Below are 25395 nucleotides of genomic sequence, written 5' to 3'. Positions count from 1 at the left end.
TTAGTAGAGACGGGGTTTCTCCATGTTAGTCAGGCTGGTCTCGAACTCCCAACCTCAGGTGATCCACCAGCCTCGGACTCCCAAAGTGCTGGGATTACAGGCATGAGCCACCGCACTTGGCCAGATTCTAAAATCTTAACTTGCTATTCACACATTAATAGGCAGGTAAGGCCAGGCACAGTGGCTCACACTCGTGAAGCTGAGGCAGGAGGATCACTTGAGCCCAGGCGTTTAAGATCAGCCTGGGCAACAGAGTGAGATCTCTGTTTACAAAACATTTAAAAATTAGCAGGGTGCAGTGGCATGCATCTGTGGTCCTAGTTACTTGGGAGGCTGAGATGGGTAGACTGCTTGAGTCTCGGGGGTAGAGGCTGCAGTGAGCCATAATTACACCACTCCACTCCATCAATAATAAACATTGGGCCAGGCACGGTGACTCACGCCAGTAACCCTGGACCTCTGGGAGAAGGAGGTAAGGGGATCACTTGAGGCCAGGAGTTTGAGACCAGCCTGGACAACATGGCAAATCCCCCAGCACCCCACTCCCACTGCCACCACCTCTACTAAAACTACAAAAATTAGCTGGGCATGTGCCTGTAATCCCAGCTACCCCAGAGGGTGAGGCATGAGAATCACTTGAACCCAGAGGCAAAGGTTGCAGTGAGCTAAGATCATGCCGGTACACTGCAGCCTGGGTGACAGTGATACTGTCTCAAAAATAAATAAATAAATAAATAAAAATTAACATAAAATAAAAAAATTTAAAAGGCTACAGTCATAAAAAGGAATGAGATCATGTCCTTTGCAGGGACATGGATGGAGCTAGAAGCCGTTATCCTCAGCAAACTCATTCAGGTACAGAAAATCAAATATTGGCCAGGCACAGTGGCTCAAGCCTGTAATTCCAGCATTTGGGAGGCCGAGGCGAGCGGATCACAATGTCAGGAGATCAAGACTATCCTGGCTAACATGGTGAAACCCCATCGCTACTAAAAAAAATACAAAAAAATTGGCCAGGTGTGGTGGCGGGTGCCTGTAGTCCCAGCTACTAGGGAGGCTGAGGCAGAAGAATGGCGTGAACCCAGGAGGCGGAGCTTGCAGTGAGCTGAGATTGCACCACTGCACTCCAGCCTGGGTGGCAGAGTGAGAGGAAGGAGAGAGGGAGGGAGGGGAAAAGAAAGGAAGGAAGGGGAGGAAGGGAGGGGAAAAGGAAGGAAAGAAAGGAAAAGGAAAAGAGAGAGCTGGGCACAGTGGCTCATGCCTATAATCTCAGCACTTTGAGAGGCCTAGGTGGGCGGATCACCTGAGGTCCAGAGTTTGAGACCAGCCTGGTCTGCCTCGGCCTCCCAAAGTGCTGGCATTACAGGCGTGAGCCACCGCGCCCAGCCCTTCCTTTCTTCCTTCCTTTCTAGAGTAGCTGGGATTACAGGAGTGTGCCATCACACTCAGCTAATTTTTGTATTTTTAGTAGAGACGAGGTTTCACCATGTTGGTCAGGCTAGTCCCAAACTTCTGACCTCAGGTGATCTGCCAGCTTCAGCCTCCCAAAGTGCTGGGATTACAGGTGTGAACCACCGTGCCTGGCCCATACTTTATATTTTTAACCTTAGATCATACCCCATGGCAGCTACAGAGAGAGCATGGTGACTGTGAACTCGGCTCTGTGCTCCTGGTTCAGACAGTCTACCACTCTATCCTTTTAAAGACCCACAGCTTGCTAAGTCTCTTCCAGAACTTCCTGGGTTCTGACTTCCCTCCAGCATTAGACAGGGAATCTCCCAGAAATGGCGTCCATGTTAAGAATCAGGCTGCCTGAGTTTGACTCCTAGCTCTCCCTCTACTGTGTAAGTTACCCAACCTCAGTCTCTTCATCTGTAAACATACTTAGAGATAGGGGCAACTATTCCATAAGAGAGCTGGATGTTTAAATGGGTTCAAAGCCTAAAACACTTCAAACCCTTAAATCCTGGAATTTCTGAGCTCTCAGTAATTGCAATCCTTTTTTTTTTTTTTTTAACACCTGTAATCCCAGCACTTTGGGAGGCTGAGGCAGGTGGATCACAAGGTCAGGAGATCGAGACTATCCTGGCTAACATGGTGAAACCCCATCTCTACTAAAAATACAAAAATATAGCCAGGTGATGTGGCACGCGCCTGTAGTCCCAGCTACTCGGGAGACTGAGCCAGGGGAATTGCTTCAACCCGGGATGCAGAGGTTGCAGTGAGCCCAGTGATCGCGCCACTGCACTCCAGTCTGGCGTCACAGCAAGACTACCTCTCAAAAAAAAAAAAAAAAAAATTCCCTTTCAGGGCCAGGCGCCGCGGTTCCCGTCTGTAAGCCCAGCACTTCGGAGGCCGAGGCGGATGGGTCACTTGAGGTCAGCCTGGCCAACATGGAGAAACCTCGTCTCTACTAAAAATACAAAAATTAGACCGGGGGCAGTGGCTCACGCCTGTAATCCCAGCACTTTAGGAGGTGGATCACCTGAGGTCAGGAGTTCGAGATGAGCCCGACCAACAGGGTGAAACCCCGTCTCTATTAAAAATACGAAAATTGGCAGGGCGCGGTGGCTCAAGCCTGTAATCCCAGCACTTTGGGAGGCCGAGACGGGCGGATCACAAGGTCAGGAGATCAAGCCCATCCTGGCGAACACGGTGAAACCCCGTCTCTACTAAAAAATACAAAAAACTAGCCGGGCGAGGTGGCGGGCGCCTGTAGTCCCAGCTACTCAGGAGGCTGAGGCAGGAGAATGGCATAAACCTGGGAGGCGGAGCTTGCAGTGAGCTGAGATCCAGCCACTGCACTCCAGCCGGGGCGACAGAGCGAGACTCGGTCTCAAAAAAAAAAAAAAAAAAAAAAAAAAAAAATCCAAAAATTAGCCAGGTGTGGTGGCCAGCACCTGTAATCCCAGCTACTTGGGAGGCTGAGGCGGGACAATCACTTGAACTCTGGCGGCAGAGGTTGCAGTGAGCCGAGACTACGCCACTGCACTCCAGCCTGGGCGACAAGAGTGAAACTCCATCTCAAAAAAAATACAAATAAAAATACAAAAATTAGCCGGGCGAGGTGGCGCACTCCTGTAGTCCTAGCTACTCAGGAGGCTGAGGCACGAGAAGCACTTGCCACCGGGGGCCGAGGCTGTAGTGAGCCGAGATCGCGCCACTGCACTCCAACCTGGGGAACAGACTGAGACTTTGTCTCAAAAAAAAAATAAGCCGGGCGCGGTGGCTCAAGCCTGTAATCCCAGCACTTTGGGAGGCCGAGACGGGCGGATCACGAGGTCAGGAGATCGAGACCATCCTGGCTAACACAGTGAAACCCCGTCTCTACTAAAAAAAATACAAAAAACTAGCCGGGCGAGGTGGTGGGCGCCTGTTGTCCCAGCTACTCGGGAGGCTGAGGCAGGAGAATCACTTGAACCCGGGAGGCGGAGTTTGCAGTGAGCTGAGATCCAGCCACTGCACTCCAGCCTGGGCGACAGAGTGAGACTCCGTCTCAAAAAAAATAAATAAATAAAATTAAATTAAATTAAAAATAAAAATAAATAAAAAAATAAAATAAAATAAAGTCCCTTTAGCTCTTAAGGCCTAGGGACCCCTTAGCAGGGTACCTGTTACTCTGCTGCTTAGGGGAGCCTAGTTGCCAGCACCAAGAAGATGGACTTGAATCCGACTGACAGCCAGAGAAGAGGCCCGAGGGACCACGGTCCTCTCCTACCCTGCAGCTCTCCTGGGGCTGCCTCGCCCGCCCTCCCTGCCCTCGGGGACTCCTGCCGGCGTCCCCCACCTACCTGCTCGACCGGCAGCAGCAGTAACGCGCGGCCCGGGCCCACTGGCCGCACTGGCGGGATAAGGAGAGGCCGGCGGCAACTCGAAGCGGATTCGAATTCGGATTCGGGTTCGGAGGCCGGGGTCGGGCTAGGGATCGGGCTGGGGGTCGCGGTCTTGGGTCTCCCGGCCGCCGCTGCGCGCGACACCTGACGGGCTCCCTCCCTCCAGTCCACGCCGGCCGCCTGGGCTTGCAGTAATCGCCGCCGTAGGCGCCGCCGACCGCACCAGCGCAGGGTCCCGAGCCGGCGGCGGGGCCGGCGGCTGAGGATGAGCTGGGGCCGGGCCTTGCGGGCCCGCAGCCAGGTGGAACGGCATGAACCCCGCTTTAGCAGCAGCCCCGAGTCCGCCATGCTGGATACTGGGACCCTACCACGCGATAAAGTCGCGAGATCCCGTCGCTCCGCCCCTCTGCCCGCCCAGCTGCCGAAAGGAGCGGCCTCAGAGCCGCCAGCGTCCTCTGCCGACAACCTCCGGAAGTACACTAGGAAGCTCCTGCCGGCCTGGTCGAGGGGCTCCACCGAGGACTCTATTTACATTATGCAAATTCCCTACCCCAGTCGGCCGGAGAGGGAAAAAGTCAGAAACCTCGCGACCAGCCATGGGCCACCTCTCCGGAAATCCACCGAGGTTTTTTTTTTTTTTCTCCTGCAGAAAAAGCTTTAGGATTGGCAGTTTAAACAAAACATGTCTATTTGCATACTTTAGGTTTGCATGCATTTGTCTCGAAGTGAGCAACCCTGGGTAACAAGGGGGAAGTATATGACGATTTGCTCAGAATCTTATTGTCAGAAAACTAGAGTCTGGGGTAGGGGGTCGTCAACTCAAAAGCTGTGTCTCATTTAGTAAATTGAGGCACAGGTAAAAAGTTCTAAAACTCTCACAATACTGGGAGAAGTTGTGTTCCAGCCTCCCACCTTGCCCCAAAATGCCAGGGCTCCCTTTCTAAGCCAGGTGAAGTCACAGAGCATGGACAGAACCCACAACCGTCCAGAGGAAGGGTCACTGGGTGCCACCTGGTTTGCATCTGTGCCTTCATCCTGCCCATTTCCTGAGTTGGACCGCAGGCCGGGAATATCAAGGCAAACAGTCCTGCTTCAGCCACTGGGCTCCTGGGCTCCAAGTCCCACCCCTTTCGGGGGCATGAAGTTAGAAAGCATCCGGCACCTGCCTTCTATTTAAGCAACTGGCCTCCTTAGAGGCCACTCCTTGGCCATGCTGGGCGCGGGCGTCTGGCCAGCATGCTGCTCTGCACAGCTTGCCTGGTTAGCCTGCAGCTTCTCATTTCCTGCTGCTGGGCCTTTGCCTGCCATAGCACTGAGCCTTCTCCTGACTTCACCCTCCCTGGGGATTACCTCCTGGCAGGCCTGTTCCCTCTCCATTCTGGCTGTCTGCAGGTGAGGCACAGACCCGAGGTGACCCTGTGTGACAGGTGAGTGGGGTTCAGCAGAGCCACACTTAGTGGGACCCCTGGCTATAGGACCTCTCTGCCTGCCATCCTCAACCAGGACCTTGCCTCTGCCTTTTCCCCTTGAACTGTCTCCAGGCCTTGTCCATCAATCCACTTGCCACCTAAGTGCTGGCTAGACCTTCCCAGACACTTCAGCCAGTTTCCAATTATTTCGCCCTTGCTGTTAGAATGTGTTGTAACTCCACTGAAATTGGTTCTTGGCTTTGTACTGTACCTAGATGGCCAGGCCTAAGCAAGGGCGTCCTTTTCCCTCTTCTATCTTCTCTCAACTCCTACCCATGTTCAAAGCTCCCTAGAGTCCCAGATGACAAGTATGGTTCTCCATAGGGTGGCAAGGTAAGACATATCCCATTAGATGCTTTAGGAGCTTAGGTTGGTGTCATTGTGAGGTCAACAATCTAGGTAGAGGGGAACTACTGCTTTTATTTATTTATATTTTATTTATTTTTTATTTTTTTGAGATGGAGTCTCGCTCTGTCATCCAGGCTGGAGTGCAGTGGCACAATCTTGACTCACTGGAACCTCCTCCTCCTGGGCTCAAGTGATTCTCATGCCTTACCATCGGGAGTAGCTGGAATTATAGGTGTGTGCCACCACACCTGGCTAAATTTTTGTATTTTTCGTAGAGACAGGGGTTTCACCACGTTGGTCGGGCTAGTCTCGAACTCCCAACCTCAGGTAATCCGCCTACCTCGGCCTCCCAAAGCACTGGGATTATGAGTGTGAGCCACCACGCCCAGCCTGCTTTTCTTTTCTTTCCTTTTTTTTTTTTTTTTTTTTTTTTTTTTTTTTGAGACGGAGTCTCGCTCTGTCGCCCAGGCTGGAGTGCAGTGGCCGGATCTCAGCTCACTGCAAGCTCCGCCTCCCGGGTTCACGCCATTCTCCGGCCTCAGCCTCCCGAGTAGCTGGGACTACAGGCGCCCGCCACCTCGCCCAGCTAGTTTTTTGTATTTCTTAATAGAGACGGGGTTTCACCGTGTTAGCCAGGATAGTCTCGATCTCCTGACCTCGTGATCCGCCCGTCTCGGCCTCCCAAAGTGCTGGGATTACAGGCTTGAGCCACCGCGCCCGGCCTCCTTTTTTTTTTTTTGTTTGAGACCGAATCTTGCTCTGTCACCCAGGCTGGAGTGCAGTGGCACTATCTCGGCTCACGGCAAGCTCCGCCTCCCGGGTTCACGCCATTCTCCTGCCTCAGCCTCCCAAGTAGCTGGGACTACAGGCGCCCACCACCTCGCCCGGCTAGTTTTTTGTATTTTTTAGTAGAGACGGGGTTTCACCGTGTTAGCCAGGATGGTCTCGATTTCCTGACCTCATGATCCGCCCACCTCGGCCTCCCAAAGTGCTGGGATTACAGGCATAAGCCACTGAGCCCAGCCCCATTTTTTGTACTTTTAATAAAGACAGGGTTTCGGCCAGGCATGGTAGCTCACGCCTGTAATCCTAGCACTTTGGAAGGCTGAGGAGGGCGGATCACAAGGTCAAGAGATTGAGACCATCCTGGCTAACATGGTGAAACCCCGTCTCTACTGAAAACACAAAAAATTAGACGGGTGTGGTGGTGGGCGCCTGTAGTCCCAGCTACTCGGGAGGCTGAGGCAGGAGAACGGCGTGAACCCAGGAGGCAGAGCTTGCAGTCAGCCTAGATCGCGCCACTGCACTCCAGCCTGGGCAACAGAGCAAGACTCCATCTCAAAATAAATAAATAAATAAATAAATAAATAAATAAATAAATAAATAAATAAAGACAGAGTTTCACTATGTTGGCCAGGCTGGTCTCGAACTCCTGGCCTCAAGTGATCCACCCACCTTGGCCTCCCAAAGTGCTGGGATTACAGTCGTGATCCGCTGTGCCCAGCCAGAAGGTATTTTTTAGATTTAGTAAACATTTACATCAATAGAATTGAGCTGGGCACGGCGGCTCACGCCTATAATCCAAGCAACTTTGGGGGGGCTGAGGCAGGTGGATTGCCTGAGCTCAGGCGTTCGAGACCAGCCTGGGCAACATAGTGAAACCCTGTCTCTACTAAAATACAAAAAAATTAGCTGGGAGTGGTGGCATGCGCCTGTAATCCCAGTTACTTGGGAGGCTGAGGAAGGATAATTGTTTGAACCTGGGAGGTGGAGGTTGCAGTGAGCAGAGATCACACCATTGCACTGGTCAACGTGTGAAACCCCGTCTCTACTAAAAATACGAAAAGTAGATGGATGTGTGGGTGCACACCTGCAATCCCAGCTACTCTGGAGGCTAAGGCAGGAGAATTGCTTGAACTGGGATCGGGGGCGTGGAGGTTGCAGTGAGCCGAGATCGTGCCATTACACTCCAGCCTGGGCAACAAGGCAACAAGAGTGAAACTCCGTGTCAAAAAAAAAAAAAAAAAGAGAGCGAAAAAAAAGCCAGGTGCGGTGGTTCAGTGTAATCCCAGCACTTTGGGAGGCCAAGGTGGGCAGATCACCTGAGGTCAGGAGTTCGAGACAGCCTGACCAACATGGAGAAACCCCCTCTCTACTAAATATACAAAATTAGCCGGGCATGGTGGCATATACCTGTAATCCCAGCTACTCGGGAGACTGAGGCTGGAGAATCACTCGAACCCGGGAGGCAGAGGTTGCAGTGAGGCGAGATTGTGCCATTGCACCACAGCCTGGGCAACAAGAGCAAAACTCCATCTTGTAAGGTTAGCCGAGAGAAAGAACGAGTAGACCCAAAGTCAGGCAAGCAAGTTTATTAACCTGCTGGGCTGCCCCACAGCAATCCGAGGAAGCAGCAGCCCGGGCTTACAGACTAGAGGGTATAAGTATATTTTAGGGAGGGCGCAGGGGCGCCTAGGGGCTGTTTCTGGGTAAAACCACTTCCTGGTTGATGGGCAGATGTTAGGGGGAAAAAACAACAGCTGGGGAACATCTGCCTTGGCGGAGGACCTGTAGGCGGTGAGAAAAAGAGGGGACAGAGAAAAACGGGGTGGGGAAAACATCCGCCTTGGTGGAGGGCCTTTGCTGGGTTGGGTCCCTAACATTCCAGCCTTTAATAGGTAATAGAGAAGGGGTGTCGTTGCCTTCTGACTGCTTCTTCTAGCTGAAGAGGGGCGATGTTTATGGTGAAAGGCTGTGGGGTTGGTACAGTTGTTCTTGAAGCTGCTGGTATTCTTGAAGTAGCATCATGTCTTGTACTGACCCATCGAGAGTGAGCGAGGGCTGTTAGCACGTTGTCACCCCTCACCATGGGCGAAGGCTCTAATATGGTCCCGTAAAAACTGGGTAAGGAGATGTAGGAGGCAAGGGCCAAATGCTAAAAGGAGAAAAAGGGTTATGGCAGGGCCCAGGAGGGGCATTAGCCAGGGTACCTAGGGGTTACAAAACCACTAGGGCCAGGAGTCTGAAAGGTGCTGCCTGATTTCAGAAGCCCTTTCATTTAACCGTCAGGCTGCATCTCGTACTAGTCCTGACTGGTTAGTATAGAAACAGCACTTGTCTCCTAAGAAGATGCACAGTCCACTTTTTTCGGCAGTGAGGAGATCTAAACCTCAACGGTTTTGAAGTGACACTGCTGCTAAAGAGTCTATTCAGGGCTGGGCATGGTGGTTCACGCCTGTAATCCCAGCACTTTGGGAGGCCGAGGCGGGCGCATCACAAGGTCAGGAGATCGAGACCATCCTGGCTAACACGGTGAAGCCCCCGTCTCTACGAAAAATACAAAAATTAGCTGGGCATGGTGGCAGGTGCCTGTGGTCCCAGCTACTTGGGAGGCTGAGGCAGGAGAATGGCCTGAATCTGGGAGGCGGAGCTTGCAGGGAGCCCAGCTGGCGCCATTGCACTCCAGCCTGGGCGACAGAGCAAGACTCTGTCTCAAAAAAAAAAAAAGTCTGTTTGGGACTGGAGAATAAGGATAGATTCAGCTATGTCTTGTAGGCTGTCCGAGCGATCTTTTGAGAGAGCGTGATAGTAGGACAGAGAGGTGGACAAGTGTTGGGGTGATAAGGCCCAACACCAGGCCGTGGGGGCTACGAAGTCCAGCGGAGTCAAAGAAATAAGAAAAGACGAGAGAAAGTGGGACCAGGGTACCAACTCTAGTATGGAGGCTGCGAAGGACCTGAGCTCTGGGAGCCCACGCTATTTATTGGTGATCAAACAAAGAAACAGGTGGTGAGGATGTGGGGGTTGAAAGGAAGCACTGTATCAAGCGCATGAGCTGCAGCTGTGAGGGTGTAGCATTTTCTTTGAAACATATGGCTACTTGAGATAATGGGAGTGCTAGAAGCAAGGAGCCAGCAAGTCTAGAAACATTCCAAAGGCCACGAGGGTTTTTTTCTTTTCTTTGTTTTTTTGAGACAGAATCTTGCTCCCTTGTACAGGCTAGACTATAATGGTGCAATCTTGGCTCACTGCAAGCTCCGCCTCCCAGGTTCATGCCATTCTCCTGTCTCAGCTTCCCAAGTAGCTGGGACTACAGGTGCCCACCACCACGCTCAGCTAATTTTTTGTGTTTTTAGTAGAGACGGGGTTTCTCCACGTTAGCCAGGATGGTCTCAATCTCCTGACCTAGTGATCCGCCCTCCTCAGCCTCCCAAAGTGCTGGGATTACAGACGTGAGCCACGGCGCCCGGCCAGGCCATGAGGGGTTTTAAACCCTGGACCCTGGACATGTTCCAAGACTCTTTTACATTATGTCAGACATGCAAGCCTGCCTCAGCTTCTCTCCCATCACTCAGCTTTTCTCCCAACAGACAAGCCTACTATCCTTGTTCCTGTTGCAGTAGTAATTCCTAGTCCTATAAGCAGGGGTATTAACTGTACAGCTCTGCGTTGACAGACTTGAGCTTTAATAGGGATTGATAAACTCTGATTTCCAGGGGCAATGTCAATTTTGGGGTTTAAGAAGACTAGGGTGTAGGTGCCAGTCCAATTGGTAGGGAGGCAGACATAGGTTGAGGTTCCACACAAGAAAGATATACCTTGGCTGGGCAGAAGGAACTGGTTATGTATACTGAAAAAGCATGTGAGTTTATTGTTTTCATTCTCCCACATGCCTAGAGTGCTTGCTAAGGCAGCTCCAGTGAGTGGCTGAAAAGGAGTTGCAGGGATAATTGGAGTGGCTTCTCGTGTTTTATTCTCCCATTGGAGAAAGAATTGTTTTGTGTCTACCAGGAGCCATTCGAAAGAGTAATTGAAAGAGGGTATAAAGAGGCATTTGGCCAGGAGGGGAGCCGTGCTGCAAGAGGTGCATGGGTGAATGGCCATACAGCCTGTATGTCTGCCATTACAAAATCTTGACTGTTTAGTAAAGAGCTGGTGGTGACTTTAGGGGGTCCTGAAAAGTGGACGAGTTGTTTAAATTCGGCCGTTTTGGTGACCTTAAAATTTTGGTGGTCGTTTGGGGCTTGAAGCTGTAAGGTATGGTTACACTGATGGGACAGTAGGTGACCTAAAGGCAGACCTGAGGGCAGGTTACATTGGACACACACAGGGGCTTGGAAAGTCAGACCGGTGTCGGTGGTCACAGGGCCGCGAATGGGCTTGTCATTACTTGTATATTGGGTAAGGCTGGAGATATAGGAGCGTAAAAGTTGTACTATGCGCCCTGTCAGAGTGTTTTTTGTCATATCTATGACAGAAAATTTAGCCAATGACTGCATGTCTAAAAGTTGTAAAGGGCTTTTTCCTTCATAACGGGGGTGATAGGTTAACTTAGTAAGAACCCAGTCTTTTGAGGGAACAGGGGTGGCAACACAGGTGGTAGTCGATAGGGAGATACAGAGCCAGCAGTCTTTTGCTAGGATGGGGTTGGACTGGTTTAGTAGGGAGGGATTTAAGCTAAGGGTCTTGTAGAGGTAGCTGGGTAGTATTGGAAGGGGAGGTGTGGCTATGTGGGGCAGCCAATGGATTAGGAGAGTTAGATAGTCAAAGAGTAAGTAGGAAAGTAAATAAGTGCATTTCATCTGGGGAAAAGTCATATAGGGTGCCTTGAAAGAGGAGGTCATCTATCCACTCTAAAAGAGAGTCCAGAGTGGGAGTTTGGAACTGAAACCAGGAGATGTCTTGGTGGAGAGGATGAAGAGGGTGAAGTGGCAAGGTAGGCAGGAACAGGGCATTTGAGAGAAATCAGGAATGTACTTGCGATTGTCAGGAGGAGAAAGAGGAGTCTGGGTATTGTTTAAGTGTCTCCTTTATGGACAGGCATGAGGCAGAGTTTAGTTGGGCCAAAGAGGGTACTGGAGAATTGGCGGAAGGCAATGGGTGGGTCAGTTGTAGGCGGATCAGTTGTAGGAGCCCTTTTTAATCTAGAAAGTTGGTACCAAGAAGCATGTCCTGAGAGTTTGGCTGTAGTGGGGATCGTGAGCATGATTTGGAAAGGAGCTTCCCACTTAGACCTGGGGCTGGTCAGGTTAAGAGTTTTTAAGAAGACATGCTTTCCTGGAAGGAGAGTCTGGTTGGTGGAGCCTTCATGGGGTTTTGGGAGGGCCTGGTCAGCTTGTTCACGGAGGAGATGGTGGATGAGAGAGAGTGTTGGGACGTATTCTCCTAGCTGAGAGTTAGAAGGGGGCCTGTTTTGTAAGAGCAAAGGGCGTGCATACATTAACTCAAATGGACTGAGGAAAGAGGGTGCTTTGGGGCTGGCTCTGATGTGTACTAGGGCTATGGGCAGAAGGGAGGTCCAGCGTTTTGGACTTCAAGAGTGAGTTTGGTTAACTGAGTTTTAAGGACGCCATTTGCCCTTTCAATTTTTCCTGATGACTGGGGTTGATATGGGATATGGAGGCGCCACTGGACACTGAGGGACTGAGAAACTTGTTGGCTGATTTGGGAGATGAAGCTAGGAGTTGGACTCCTAATTATGTTACTGTTGGGGTGGAGAATTGTACTTTGGAGGGGGAGACCTTGTACACTTTGTTAGCAAGAAAGTTTAGAAGGGTAATAGTGTGAGTCTGAGAGTCTTCTAGGGAGGGACTACAGAGGAGGAGGTCATCCACATATTGAAGAAGACGGCTGGGGGAAAGGTCTAAGGAGGTGAGGTCTTGGGCTAGGGCTTGCCCAAAGAAATGAGGACTATCCCTGAAGCCTTGGGGAAGGACAGTCCATGTGAGTTGCTGTGATTGGAGGGTGTCAGGGTCAGCCCAGGTGAAGGCAAAGAGGTTTTGGGAATCAGGATGTAGGGGAATGGTAAAGAAGGCATCTTTTAGCAATACAATAGCAGTGTAGTGGGTGGTATTGGAGGGGATGAGAGAGAGAAGTGTATACAGGTTAGGGACTACGGGGTGAATATGGAGGACGGCCTGATTAATGGCTCGGAGGTCTTGAATGAGTTGGTATGAGCCGTCTGAGTTTTTAACAGGGAGGATGGGGGTGTTACATGGAGAGTGTATTGGCTGAAGAAGACCATGTGAGCAGAGCTTGTTTACGATGGGCTGTAGACTCTTTTGGTGGGTTAGGGAAATGGGGTATTGGGGGATATTGGAGAATTTGGAGGGGTCTTTTAGCTGGATTTTGATGGGGTTGTAGTGAGCAGTTAGGGAAGGGGTGGTAGTATCCTATAGTATTGAGTTCATAAGAGAGGAAGGAAGTGGGTGCTGGGGAGAGAGGTCAGGGACTGGACTGGAGGAGAGGAGTAGGAGGGACTCAGGTTGAGGGAGACAAGAAAAGGTGATACAAGCCTTGAATTTGGCAAAAAGTCTCAGCCTAGAATGGGGATGGGGCAATGAGGCATGATAAGGAAAGACTATGAGTAAATGGTATTGAATAGGGAATGAGTAAGAGGTCTGGTGGTGCACGGATGCTAGATGAGTCTGTCAACCCCCACAACTAAGATTGAGAGGGGAGAATTGGTACTGAGAATTCAGGCAAGGCCGAGTAGGTGGCCCTGGTATTGATTAAAAAGGAGATTGGTGGCCGGGCGCGGTGGCTCAAGCCTGTAATCCCAGCACTTTGGGGAGGCCAAGACGGGTGGATCATGAGGTCAGGAGATCGAGACTATCCTGGCTAACATGGTGAAACCCCATCTCTACTAAAAATACAAAAAACTAGCTGGGCGAGGTGGCGGGCGCCTGTAGTCCCAGCTACGTGGGAGGCTGAGGCAGGAGAATGGCATAAACCCAGGAGGCAGAGCTTGCAGCTAGCTGAGATCCAGCCACTGCACTCCAGCCTGGGTGACACAGCGAGACTCCGTCTCAAAAAATAAATAAATAAATAAAGGAGATTGGCTTACCTGCTACTAGCAGAGTTACCCTGGGCTCTGATGCTTGATGGCAGTTGGGGCTGGGGGCCCTGCGACTTGTCCGTTCTCAGAAGCTAGGTCAAGGAGTTGTGGGAGTGTAAGCGATTCTTCACTTTTTGTCTCGCTGAAGTGGAGGTGGTTCTGAGGTGCAGGCTTTTCTGTGCATCTGTTGAGACGACGGTCAGACTTCCAGTGGCCTGTCTGCTGGCAGACTGGGCAAGGGCTCTTCAGCACTCGTGTGTTAGGACATGCCTGCGCCCAGTGGCCATCTTTGCCACACTTAAAGCAGCGCCTGGGAGGATTACTGCTATCGGGTCTTTTGTGCCCTTGGGTGCTATGGCTATGTTGACAGATAGCCACAGCTAGAAGCTGGTATTTAGCGTGCTCTCTCTCTTTAGGCTCTATCTAATTTACTTTGCTCATCCCGGTTATTGAAGACTTTGAAAGCCAGGTTAAGGAGGTCTTGTTGTGAGGTTTCAGGGCCCTCTTCAGCCTTTTTAAGTTTGTGCCAGGTGTTGGGGTAGATTGGGAGATAAAACAGGTGTTAAGAACAACAGTTCCTTCTCGGGAGGAAGGGTGGACGCAGGTATATTTTTGGAGAGCCTTTGTAAGGCGGGAAAGGAATTGGGCAGGATTTTCATCTGCCTTTTGGGAAATGTCTTAAGGTTTTCAAAATTTACAGCCTTATGGGCAGCTTTGTTAAGGCCTGCAATGAGGCAGGTAATCATATGGTTACAGGATGCCCGGCCAGGGTCTGTGGGTTGGTACTCCCAGGAAGGCTCTTCCTGGGGAACAGCAGTGACTCCTATGGGCTTAGTAGGATCTTGCCGATGAAGACCGGTGGCGTGTGCCTGGGCTGCGAGACACAATCTTTCCTTCTCTTCTGGAAGGAGGGTGGAAGAGAGGATGATGTAGAGATCATGCCAAGTGAGTTCATAAGATGGGGTAAGATATTTAAATTATTTGTTATAAGTATTAGAATTGGAGCAGAGGGACCCAAGACGTTTTCCAATTTGGGAGAGGTCAGAGAGGGAGAAAGGGATGTGGACACGGACAATCCCCTCAGCTCCTGCTACCTCCCGGAGGGGACATGAAGGGGCTGGTTAAGGGGCATGTTGGGCCCGAGAACGGGTGAGGGGTAGAGACAGTGAGGATTCAGAGTCAGAGGCAGGGTGGTTAGAGAGAGGGGGAGAAAGGGGCAGAATAGGAACGGTGACATAAGGTGGGGGATTGGGGTGGGTTTAATGGAGGACCATGATGGTGGCAAGGAGGGGGAAATTGGCGGGGTTAAAAGGAGTCATCGACTGGGGCTGTAGGAAGAGTGGCAGAGGGCAAGTTGGGTTTGGAGCAGGCGAGAAGGATTTGGAAAGTAGAACAGGACCGGCCAAGAAAAGGGTGGCTACGGAGAGTGAAGAAAGCCTGAACATAAGGAATCCCGGACCATTTCCCATTGCGGTGGCAAAAGTTGTCTAAGTCTTTAAGTACGTTGAAATTGAAAGTGCCGTTTTCGGGCCATTGGGAGCTATTGTCTAATCTGTATTGAGGCCAGGCAGTATTAGAGTAGAAAAGCAGCTTCTTAGGATGGACCTTTGAACAGAGCCTGAGGACATTGAGGTTGCACAGAAGACACCCAAGAGGGGTGGTCTTAGGAAGTGTAGAATGAGAAACTCCTATGGTGAATGGAGGGGGGTGGGTAGAGGAAGAAGAGACTGCCGGGCAACAAGGATGGCAGGAGAGGGTGTCCCCTGTCCTGCAAGCCCTGTCCAGAATAGAGGAGGTAGCCACTGAGTCAGGTGTCCCTGAAATGGAGAAGCCAGAGGCCTGGAGGCCAGAGGAAGCCCTTGGTTGCCAACAATGGGAGAGTCTGAGAAATCCTCCAGGTCTTCAGCAGGTTCGGGAAGGGGAGGGTGGCCAGGAGAGAGGTGGGATGAGGGGGAAAGGCTCTAGCACACAGCCCACGAGGAGGGAGGGAAGGAGAGAGAGAGAGAGAGACAGACAGACAGACAGAAAGTCCTCTGGGGACGCCCGGCCAGAGCCTACCCATTCCTGGGTTTCGGCACCAAAATATAAGGTTAGCCGAGAGAAAGAACGAGTAGACCCAAAGTCAGGCAAGCAAGTTTATTAACCTGCTGGGCTGCTCCACAGCAATCAGAGGAAGCAGCAGCCCAGGCTTACAGACTAGGGGGTATAAGTATATTTTAGGGAGGGAGTGGGAGCTGTTTCTGGGTAAAGCCACATCCTGGTTGATGGGCAGATGTTAGGAGAAAAAAACAACAGCTGGGGAACATCCACCTTGGCAGAGGGCCTGCAGGTGGTGAGAAAAGCAGGAGATGAAGAAAAACAAACAGGTGGGGGGAGGGAACATCTGCCTTGGCAGAGGGCCTTTGCTGGGTTGGGTCCCTAACACATCTCAAAAAAAAAAAAAAAAAAAAAAAAGCCTGAAGTTTCTGTATAAGGAGGGACTTGAGGGAATTCTGCCTCCATAGCATCTTAGGACTGAGGAGCATCGTAACATCAGTTCTTTACAGAATGTCCAGACTGCTGGTCTGTCCTGCGAAATTTGAACTTGCCAGCCCTCACAATGTGAACCAATTCCTTAAACTAAATTTCTCACTCACTCTCTCTCTCTGGAGAACACTGACTAATGTAGCAGGTTTCTCTGCTCCAGGACCTCAGGAACTTTTTGATGCTAATATGCTTCTCCATCAGGGCCAGCTTGTTTCTCCTGCTGAGCTTCAGAGCCCTTGTTGAAGTTGTGGTTTGGGGAACTGGACGATGACCTCAAAGGTTCCCTTTTACCCCCAAGCCTCAGAGTCTAGGAGGCCAGAGGGTTTCAGCAGGGCCTTGTCCTTCTTAGCTCTCTCTGCTTGGCTTTCTCCACAGGCCTGGTAGCTTCAATGAGCATGGCTACCACCTCTTCCAGGCTATGCGGCTTGGGGTTGAGGAGATAAACAACTCCACGGCCCTGCTGCCCAACGTCACCCTGGGATACCAGCTGTATGATGTGTGCTCTGACTCTGCCAATGTGTACGCCACGCTGAGAGTGCTCTCCCTACCAGGGCCACGCCACATAGAGCTCCAAGGAGACCTTCTCCGCTATTCCCCTAAGGTGTTGGCGGTGATTGGGCCTGACACCACCAACCGTGCTGCCACCACAGCCGCCCTGCTGAGCCCTTTCCTGATGCCCCTGGTAAGCTGGAGCCTCAGACCTTTGCCCATCTCCCTTCAGGCAAGTCTGGGCTGGGGCATGTGGGCAAGAGCTGCTGTCCCCTCAAGGTTGCCTGCCCCTGGATCTCTTGGGTGGTCACTGTTCTTTAGTCACAAGTCAGGGGTCCCTGCCCAGCGTGGTTCCGGCCCCAGCCTTCCAGATCCCTGCCTCCACTCTCATGGGAAAACCCATTCTCCTTGGGAACTACTGCCACTCAGCTGCACCCGTGCTGCCCTCCACTCCCCTCCTCCCTCCAGAGGTTCCATTGCCTTTGTTAGGAATGGATACCCTGGACGGGCACTGTGGCTCATGCCTGTAATCCCTTGGGGAGGCTGGGCAGATCTCTTGAGGCCAGGAGTTTGAGACCAGTCTGGCCAATATGGCAAAACCCCATCTCTACTAAAAATACAAAAGTTAACCGAGAGTGGTGGTGTGTGCCTGTAATCCCAGCTACTCAGGAGGCTGAGGCAGGAGAATTGCTGGAACCTGGGAGGTGGAGGTTGCAGTGAGCCAAGATTGTGCCACTGCACTCAAGCCTAGATGACAGAGTGATGCCTTGTCCCCCCCCACCACCCCCAAAAAAGGACACCCTTTGCTTCCCACCCCATAGACTGCTCCACATCATCCCAGTCTCTCCTGCCTGCCTTTCCTTCTTCCCTCCTGGCTCAGAGGTGCTGACATCCCTCACTTTGCTGAGGTCCGTCCTGTCCCTGTGCTTATTCTTGCCCTGTACCTTGGACCACAACCCTTCCTTGGCTTATGGATTCTTCCCCGTGGGTTCCTGCCTGGCCTGTGGTTGCCGTCATCCCTCTCCCTCCTCCAGGCTCTCTACACTGAGCACTGACTCCCTGCCCCTTCCCGTGGAAGCTTCCTGCTGGCTTCTCCCTCCCCTCATTGCTTCTCAGCCCCTGAGGGCTGCCCCCACCACTCTTGGTTTTGCTGTGAGCTGGGGCACCTTCTAGGTCTCCAAATCCTACTTTGCAGTCCTTCTTTATCTTAGGTGCCTTCTTTTTTTTTTTTTTTTTGAGACAGAGTCTCACTCTGTCACCCAGGCTACAGTGCAGTGGCGTGATCTCGGCTCACTGCAAGCTCCGCCTCCTGGATTCATGCCATTTTCCTGCCTCGTCCTCCTGAGTAGCTGGTGCCCACCACCACACCTGGCTAATTTTTTGTATTTTTAGTAGAGACAGGGTTTTACCATGTTAGCCAGGATGGTGTTGATCTCCTGACCTCGTGCCGGCCTCAGCCTCCCAAAGTGCTGGGATTACAGACGTGAGCTACCGCGCCCAGCCTATCTTAGGTGAAATCTTTGTGATTTTTTTTTTTTTTGAGACAGTCTCACTCTGATGCCCAGGCTGGAGTGCAGTGGCGCAATGTTGGCTCACTGTCTCCCAGGCTCAAGCGATCCTCCCACTTCATACTCCCAAGTAGCTGGGTCCACAGGCATGTGCCACCATGCCTGGCTAATTTTTGTATTTTGTGTAGAGATGGAGGTCTCACTATGTTGCCTAGACTGGCCTGGAACTCCTGGGCTCAAGCAATCTACCTGCCTTGGCCTCCCAAAGTGATGAGATTACAGGCATGAGCCACCGTGCCCTTTGTGACATTTTAGACCAGTCCTCCTATGAGAGTCTTTCCTTGGAATTTATGCCCCCCCCATCCCCCTACCCGCACCTGGCTTTCACTTGCAGCCCTTCTCTCCTCTTGTCCCACTTCCTCTGAAGAGGTAGGTGATTCCCCGGAGCAAGCTTCACCCTCCTCTCCTCCCCTTTTCCAGTTCCCGGGCAGGCTGTGGGCTCGTGGCTTAATTTCCCATTCTCAGTCCCCTCCCCTCTGATCTGAGCCCCTGATGCTGGCCCAACCGCACCATATCATGGACCCAGCAGAGCGCAGATTGACCTTACCTCCCTACACAACAAAAGCCTCTTTTCTTCCTGTACTGGCCCCACCCCTCTGGTGGAGGGTAGTGATGGAGCAGCCATCACCCCAGAGTCCTGCCCACTGCCACTCCTCGTTGCCCTGCTCCCCATCTTTCGTCCTCTCTGGCCTCCTTTTCCACTGCCACAGCCACAGCTGGAATTCAGACCAGCATTATCTCTCAACTAGATTCTTCCATCAGTGTCCTAAGGCTTCCCCCTGATTCTAGTCTTGAATCTTTTCTAACTCATTCCTCACTGAAGTCAGAGATATGCTCATAAAATGCAAGTTCTGGCCACTGTGGCTCACGCCTGTAATCCCAGCACTTTGGAAGGCTGAGGTGGGCAGCTCATGAGGTCAGGAGTTGGAAACCAGCCTGGCCAACGTGGTGAAACTAAAAATGCAAAAATTAGCTGGGGGTGGTGGCAGGCACCTGTAATCCCAGCTACTCAGGAGGCTGAGGCAGGAGAATTTCTTGAACCCAGGAGGCAGGTGTTGCAGTGAGCCAAGATCATGCCACCGCACTCCAGCCTGGGCGATAGAGTAAGACTCTGTCTTGGAAAAAAAAGAAAAAAATGCAAGTCCAAACATAGCACTTCTCTGCGGATGTCCTTAGGGCCTCCCTGTAGCTTACAGCAGTGGCCCCCAACCTTTTTGGCATCAGGGACTGGTTTTGCGGAAGACAATTTTTCTATGGACAGGTGTGTGAGGGGTTGGTTTCAGGATGATTCAAGTGCATTACATTTATTGTGCACTTATTTATATTATTACATTGTTTTATTTATATAAATAAAATACATAAATATATTTTATTATAAATAAAAAATACATATATATATATATATTTTTTTTTTGAGACAGAGTCTCGCTCTGTCGCCCAGGCTGGAGTGTAGTGGTGTGATCTCGGCTCACTGCAACCTCCACCTCCCGGGTTCAAGCAATTCTCCTGCCTCAGCCTCCGAAGTAGCTGGGAGTACAGGCACTCGCCACCATGCCCAGCTAATTTGTGTACTTTTTAGCAGAGACGGGGTTTTGCCATATTGGCCAGGCTGGTCACAAACTCCTGACCTTGTGATCCGCCCACCTCGGCCTCCCAAGGATGTTGGGATTACAGGTGTCAGCCACTGCACCTGGCCATCATGTATTAATATAATAAAATAATTCTACAACTCCCCATCATGTAGAATCAGTGGGAGCCCTGAGCTTGTTTTCCTGCAACTAGATGGTCCCATCTGGGGGTGACGGAAGACAGTGACAGGTCATCAGACATTAGATTCTCATAAGTAGCGCGCAACCCAGATCCCTCACATGCGCAGTTCACAGTAGAGTTCACGCTCCTACAAGAATCTGATGCTGCTGCTGATCTGACAGGAAGGGAGCAGCTGTAAATACAGATGAAGCTTTGCTTACTCACAAGCTGCTCACCTCCTCCTGTGAGGCACGGTTCCTAACAGGCCACTGACCTAACTTCTGCCCTGACCTACACATGCTTCTCTTCTTCCTTGCAAACTGCCTCCAGTGGAAGTCCCTGAAGGTCCCCAAACACACGGGACTATTTCACTCCTATGCAAGTTTTGTCTCCTTTGCTTGGAATGCATCCCCTCCCCTCTTGTTCCCAGGCAGATTCCCACTCCTCCCCCACAACCCACCCTGGTGGAGCCTTCGCAGGTGATTTGTCAGTGTCACAGGGTGAGTGGTGCTCTCCTGGTCTCCCCTGCTCCCTGCATCCCCACACCCAGCACAGGCCCAGGTATTGGGGGCCTTCAGTGGAGACTTATGCCACTGAACTGGCTGAATGGCACCTCCCACAGATCAGCTATGGGGCCAGCAGCGAGACGCTCAGCATGAAGCGGCAGTACCCCTCCTTCCTGCGCACCATCCCCAGCGACAAGTACCAGGTGGAGACCATGGTGCTGCTGCTGCAGAGGTTCGGGTGGACCTGGATCTCTCTGGTTGGCAGCAGTGGCGACTATGGGCAGCTAGGGGTGGAGGCACTGGAGAAGCAGGCCACTGATCAGGGGATCTGCATTGCTTTCAAGGACATCGTGCCCTTCTCTGCCCAGGTGGGCGATGAGAGGATGCAGCGTCTGATGCGCCACCTGGCCGAGGCCACGGCCACCGTTGTGGTCGTTTTTTCCAACCGGCCGTTGGCCAGGGTGTTTTTCGAGTCCGTGGTGCTGGCCAACCTGACTGGCAAGGTGTGGGTCGCCTCAGAGGCCTGGGTGCTCTCCAGGCACATCACTGGGGTGCCCGGGATCCAGCGCATTGGGATGGTGCTGGGCGTGGCCATCCAGAAGAGGACTGTCCCTGGCCTGAAGGCATTTGAAGAAGCCTATGCCCGGGCAGACAAGGGAGCCCCTAGGCCTTGCCACAAGAGCTCTTGCTGCAGCAGCAATCAGGTCTGCAGAGAATGTGAAGCTTTCACGGCACACACGATGCCCAAGCTCAAAGGCTTCTCCATGAGTTCTGCCTACAACGCGTACCAGGCTGTGTATGCAGTGGCCCATGGCCTCCACCAGCTCCTGGGCTGTGCCTCTGGAGTTTGTTCCAGGGGCCGAGTCTACCCCTGGCAGGTAAGAGAGCCCACCCCAGCACCTTCTGTTGGGGAAAACAGCCAATCCTGAGATGAGCAGAGTGGGCACTCTCTGGTCACCCTAAATGCCAAGGGTGATAAATGCGACTAACTTATGGACTGTTTTTTTTTGAGACAGAATCTGGCTCTGTTGCCCAGGCTGCAGTGCAGTGATGCGATCTCAGCTCACTGAAACTTCCATCTTCTGGGTTCAAGTGATTCTCCTGCCTTGGCCTCCTGAGTAGCTGGGATTACAAGCACCCACCATCACACCTAGCTAATTTTTCTTTTTTTTTTTTTTGAGACGGAGTCTCGCTCTGTTGCCCAGGCTGGAATGCAGTGGCGCGATCTTGGCTCACTGCAAGCTCTGCCTCCCAGGTTCACACCATTCTCCTGCCTCAGCCTCCCAAGTAGCTGGGACTACAGGCGCCTGCCACGACGCCTAGCTCATGTTTTTGTATTTTTAGTAGAGACGGGGTTTCACCATGATAGCTAGGATGGTCTCGATCTCCTGACCTCGTGATCTGCCCGTCTCGGCCTCCCAAAGTGCTGGGATTACAGGTGTGAACCACTGTGCCCGGCCTAATTTTTGTATTTTTAGTAGAGATGGGGTTTCACCACATTGGCCAAGCTGGTCTCGAACTCCTGGCATCAAGTGATCCTCCTGCTTCAGCCTCCCAAAATGCTGGGATTACAGGCGTGAGCTCTCTTCTCTTAGACAGATCTTTCTCTCTGATCCTTACCTTCTCTCACCCACTGTGTCTTGGAAGTGTCAAGTGACAAGGTCCAGGGCTAAAACTGTCTGTAAAGGAGCCTTTGTTAGAGGCCTCCTCTCAGGAGGTTGGTGGGGAGGGTTGAGGGGCTTCCTAAGAAGGAAGGGACTATACCTTCCCGATGGGCTGAAACCACCAGGATGGAAACCCAGGAAGGCCCCAGGCCCTTGCTTCTGGGACCATGTAGGTCTGTGCTATCTATGGTGGCTTTGTGATATGTGTTTCTTTCAGCTTTTGGAGCAGATCCACAAGGTGAATTTCCTTCTACACAAGGACACTGTGATGTTTAATGACAATGGAGACCCCCTCAGTAGCTATAACATAATTGCCTGGGACTGGAGTGGGCCGAAGTGGACCTTCACAGTCCTCGGTTCCTCCACATGGTCTCCAGTTCAGCTAGACATAAATGAGACCAAAATCCAGTGGCATGGAAAGGACAACCAGGTAATGGGGATGTGGTCATTCACCAGGTAACTGCCTTATGGGCAGCCTAGAGTCTGGGGGTGATGCTGACACAGTGTACAGGGAGCAGGAGGGGGACCCCAGGTCCAGCTGCCACCACTCTACCCATCCTGGCCAGGGAAGCAGGGAAGACACTCCATAGGCGAGTGTGCAGATGCCCTGGGGCGGAAGTTCACATGACCAGGGGCCCCGCCCTGGGAGTGAGCCGTGAGGGCAGATGCACAGAGATTCTGTTTTCTGTTCCACATGTGAGCTGTCCTTTGATTTGGGCCCCTATGTGTGGCCCCTCTGGCTTCTTACAGGTGCCTAAGTCTGTGTGTTCCAGTGACTGTCTTGAAGGGCACCAGCGAGTGGTTACAGGTTTCCATCACTGTTGCTTTGAGTGTGTGCCCTGTGGGGCTGGGACCTTCCTTAACAAGAGTGGTGAGTGGGCAATGGAGCAGGCGAGCTACCCAGCACTCCCAGGGGCTACACAGTGGAGGGAGGCCTCCCTTGGTCCCCATGTGCACATGCCCTGTCCCAGAACCAGAGCCCAGTCACTTGGCTGCCAGTTAGCTTCAGGTTGGAGGACTCCTGCTACCAGACAGAATTCTGATAAAGAGAATCAGTCGCTGGGTGCAGTGGCTCATGCCTGTAACCCCAGCACTTTGGGAGGCCAAGGTGGGCGGATCACCTGAGGATCAGGAGTTCGAGACCCACCTGAGCAACATGGTGAAACCCCATCTCTACTAAAAATACAAAAAAAATTAGCTGGGCGCTGTGGCGCGTGCCTGTAATCCGAGCTATTTGGGAAGATGAGGCAGGAGAATCTCTCGAACCCGGGAGGCAGAGGTTGTGGTGAGCTGAGATTGCACCATTGCACTCCAGCCTGGGCAACAAAAGCAAAACTCCATCCGAAAAAAAAAAAAAAAGAAAAAGAAAGAATCAGCCAACTGAAATCCTTAGACCGAGGTGTGTCCTCTATTAGACAGCTGTCATCACAACTCCTACAAATGCAATCGTATCCTGAATTCAACCTCTTTCTCTAAATGAATGTAGCTATTGTTCCCTTTGTGCCCTCTTGTCCTACTGTCCCTTCTGTTGCCCATGCCAAAGACAGCTAGCTCCTTGAACAGCTTGGCCTGAATACAGATACTAGCATGTCTGCAACAGAGAAAAAAAACAGCATTCCCCATCCAGCAACGCAAGATCAAGAACAGAGAGCAAATTAAATAGCTAAGGACTCATGTCCTTCGTTGGTGTCCAGGGGCCACATTCTTTCCTTTCACCATCTCTGTAGGGACAGCAATACTTCCCTTCTGTCCTCAGAGGGTCAGGACTCAGAGAAACCACAGAGCAGCAGCTAAGGAAAATGGTTCATGGAAATGCTGGAGAGGGAGAGGGGTTAAAATGCCCTCCCTTGGGAGCAGGCTGCTCCCATTGGATCGTAGCCTCTCTGTTATGTGGGCAGAGCTACCAGGGCAAGGTCCTCCCTGGGGTTTGCAAAACCCTCATGGGATCATGAGCCATATAGAACTGACCTGTGTGTCTCCAGTGTCTGTAATTAACACAGGCATTTTGAGGAACTGCTTGGCCTCAGGCCCCACTCCCGGCTACCCCCATCCCACCATGCCTAGCACAGTCTAGCTGCCTGGGTACAATTCTCCCAGCATCTTGCAGGCCCCTATTTCCTATTCCTACTCTGCTCATCTGGCTCTCAGGAACCTTCTTGGCCTTCCCTTTCAGACCTCTACAGATGCCAGCCTTGTGGGAAAGAAGAGTGGGCACCTGAGGGAAGCCAGACCTGCTTCCCGCGCACTGTGGTGTTTTTGGCTTGTCAAGAGCACACCTCTTGGGTGCTACTGGCAGCTAACACGCTGCTGCTGCTGTTGCTGCTTGGGACTGCTGGCCTGTTTGCCTGGCACCTAGACACCCCTGTGGTGAGGTCAGCAGGGGGCCGCCTGTGCTTTCTTATGCTGGGCTCCCTGGCAGCAGGTAGCAGCAGCCTCTATGGCTTCTTTGGGGAGCCCACGAGGCCTGCATGCTTGCTGCGCCAGGCCCTCTTTGCCCTTGGTTTCACCATCTTCCTGTCCTGCCTGACAGTTCGCTCCTTCCAACTAATCATCATCTTCAAGTTTTCCACCAAGGCACCTACCTTCTACCGCGCCTGGGTCCAAAACCATGGTGCTGGCCTGTTTGTGATGATCAGCTCAGCGGCTCAGCTGCTTATCTGCCTAACTTGGCTGGTGGTGTGGACTCCACTGCCCACCAGGGAATACCAGCGCTTCCCCCATCTGGTGATGCTTGAGTGCACAGAGGCCAACTCCCTGGGCTTCATTCTGGCCTTTCTCTACAATGGCCTTCTCTCCATCAGTGCCTTTGCCTGCAGTTACCTGGGCAAGGACTTGCCAGAGAACTACAACGAGGCCAAATGTGTCACCTTCAGCCTGCTCTTCAACTTCATATCCTGGATCGCCTTCTTCACCACGGCTAGCGTCTACGACGGCAAGTATCTGCCCGCGGTCAACATGCTGGCTGGGCTGAGCAGCCTGAGCAGCGGCTTCGGCGGGTATTTTCTGCCCAAGTGCTACGTGATCCTCTGCCGCCCAGACCTCAACAGCACAGAGCACTTCCAGGCTTCCATTCAGGACTACACGAGGCACCGTGGCTCCACCTGACCAGTGGGGTCGGCAGGCATAGCTGGTAGCTTTCTCTGTCCTGAGGGTGGAAGGTCAAGCAGGCCAGAGCTGTTTGGGAGGCCTTTGGGCACCTCAGTCTGGGGTTGGGACGTGTAAGCGCCCGGGAGAGCCCAGACCAGGCTCCGGGCTGCCAATAAAGAAGTGAAATGCGTATCTGGTCTCCTGTCGGGGAAGAGGGTGAGGTGCCGCGGATTGAAGTCTGAACCCAGAACCTGGAAAAGGCTTGGTGCCCAGCTTGACGTTGCTAGGCAACCCCGGAGGCGGGCCTAGCGCCAAAAGA

At 52.1% G+C, this 25395-nt stretch overlaps 2 protein-coding genes across 3 annotated transcripts in view; one reads left to right on the top strand and one right to left on the bottom strand.

The window, feature by feature from the left end:
- The window catches only part of NOL9 (nucleolar protein 9), a 36023-nt gene extending 31808 nt beyond the window's left edge, over positions 1 to 4215 (bottom strand). Inside the window, exon 1 of the mRNA XM_007980737.3 lies at positions 3792 to 4215. Coding sequence (XP_007978928.3) covers positions 3792 to 4181 — 390 coding nt within the window. The 5' untranslated portion in view covers positions 4182 to 4215. The remainder of the gene's footprint in view (positions 1 to 3791) is intronic.
- Positions 4216 to 4217: 2 nt separating this feature from the next.
- TAS1R1 (taste 1 receptor member 1) lies at positions 4218 to 25265 on the top strand. Of its 2 annotated transcripts, none has more exons than XM_073007883.1 (6): positions 4218 to 5260; positions 16389 to 16695; positions 20670 to 21203; positions 22207 to 22419; positions 22740 to 22860; positions 24163 to 25265. In XM_073007883.1, exons 1-6 carry the CDS (start codon positions 5070 to 5072, stop codon positions 25092 to 25094), a joined length of 2298 nt encoding a protein of 765 aa, XP_072863984.1. In that variant the 5' UTR covers positions 4218 to 5069; the 3' UTR covers positions 25095 to 25265. The 2 variants fall into 2 exon arrangements, with proteins under 2 accessions (XP_072863984.1, XP_072863985.1); XM_073007884.1 differs by having other exon boundaries at positions 20442 to 21203.
- The last annotated feature ends 130 nt before the right edge of the window (positions 25266 to 25395 follow it).

This window comes from Chlorocebus sabaeus, chromosome 20 (assembly GCF_047675955.1).
Source record: "Chlorocebus sabaeus isolate Y175 chromosome 20, mChlSab1.0.hap1, whole genome shotgun sequence".
Classification (NCBI taxonomy): domain Eukaryota; kingdom Metazoa; phylum Chordata; class Mammalia; order Primates; family Cercopithecidae; genus Chlorocebus; species Chlorocebus sabaeus.
This window is presented reverse-complemented; position numbering and strand designations above follow the sequence as displayed.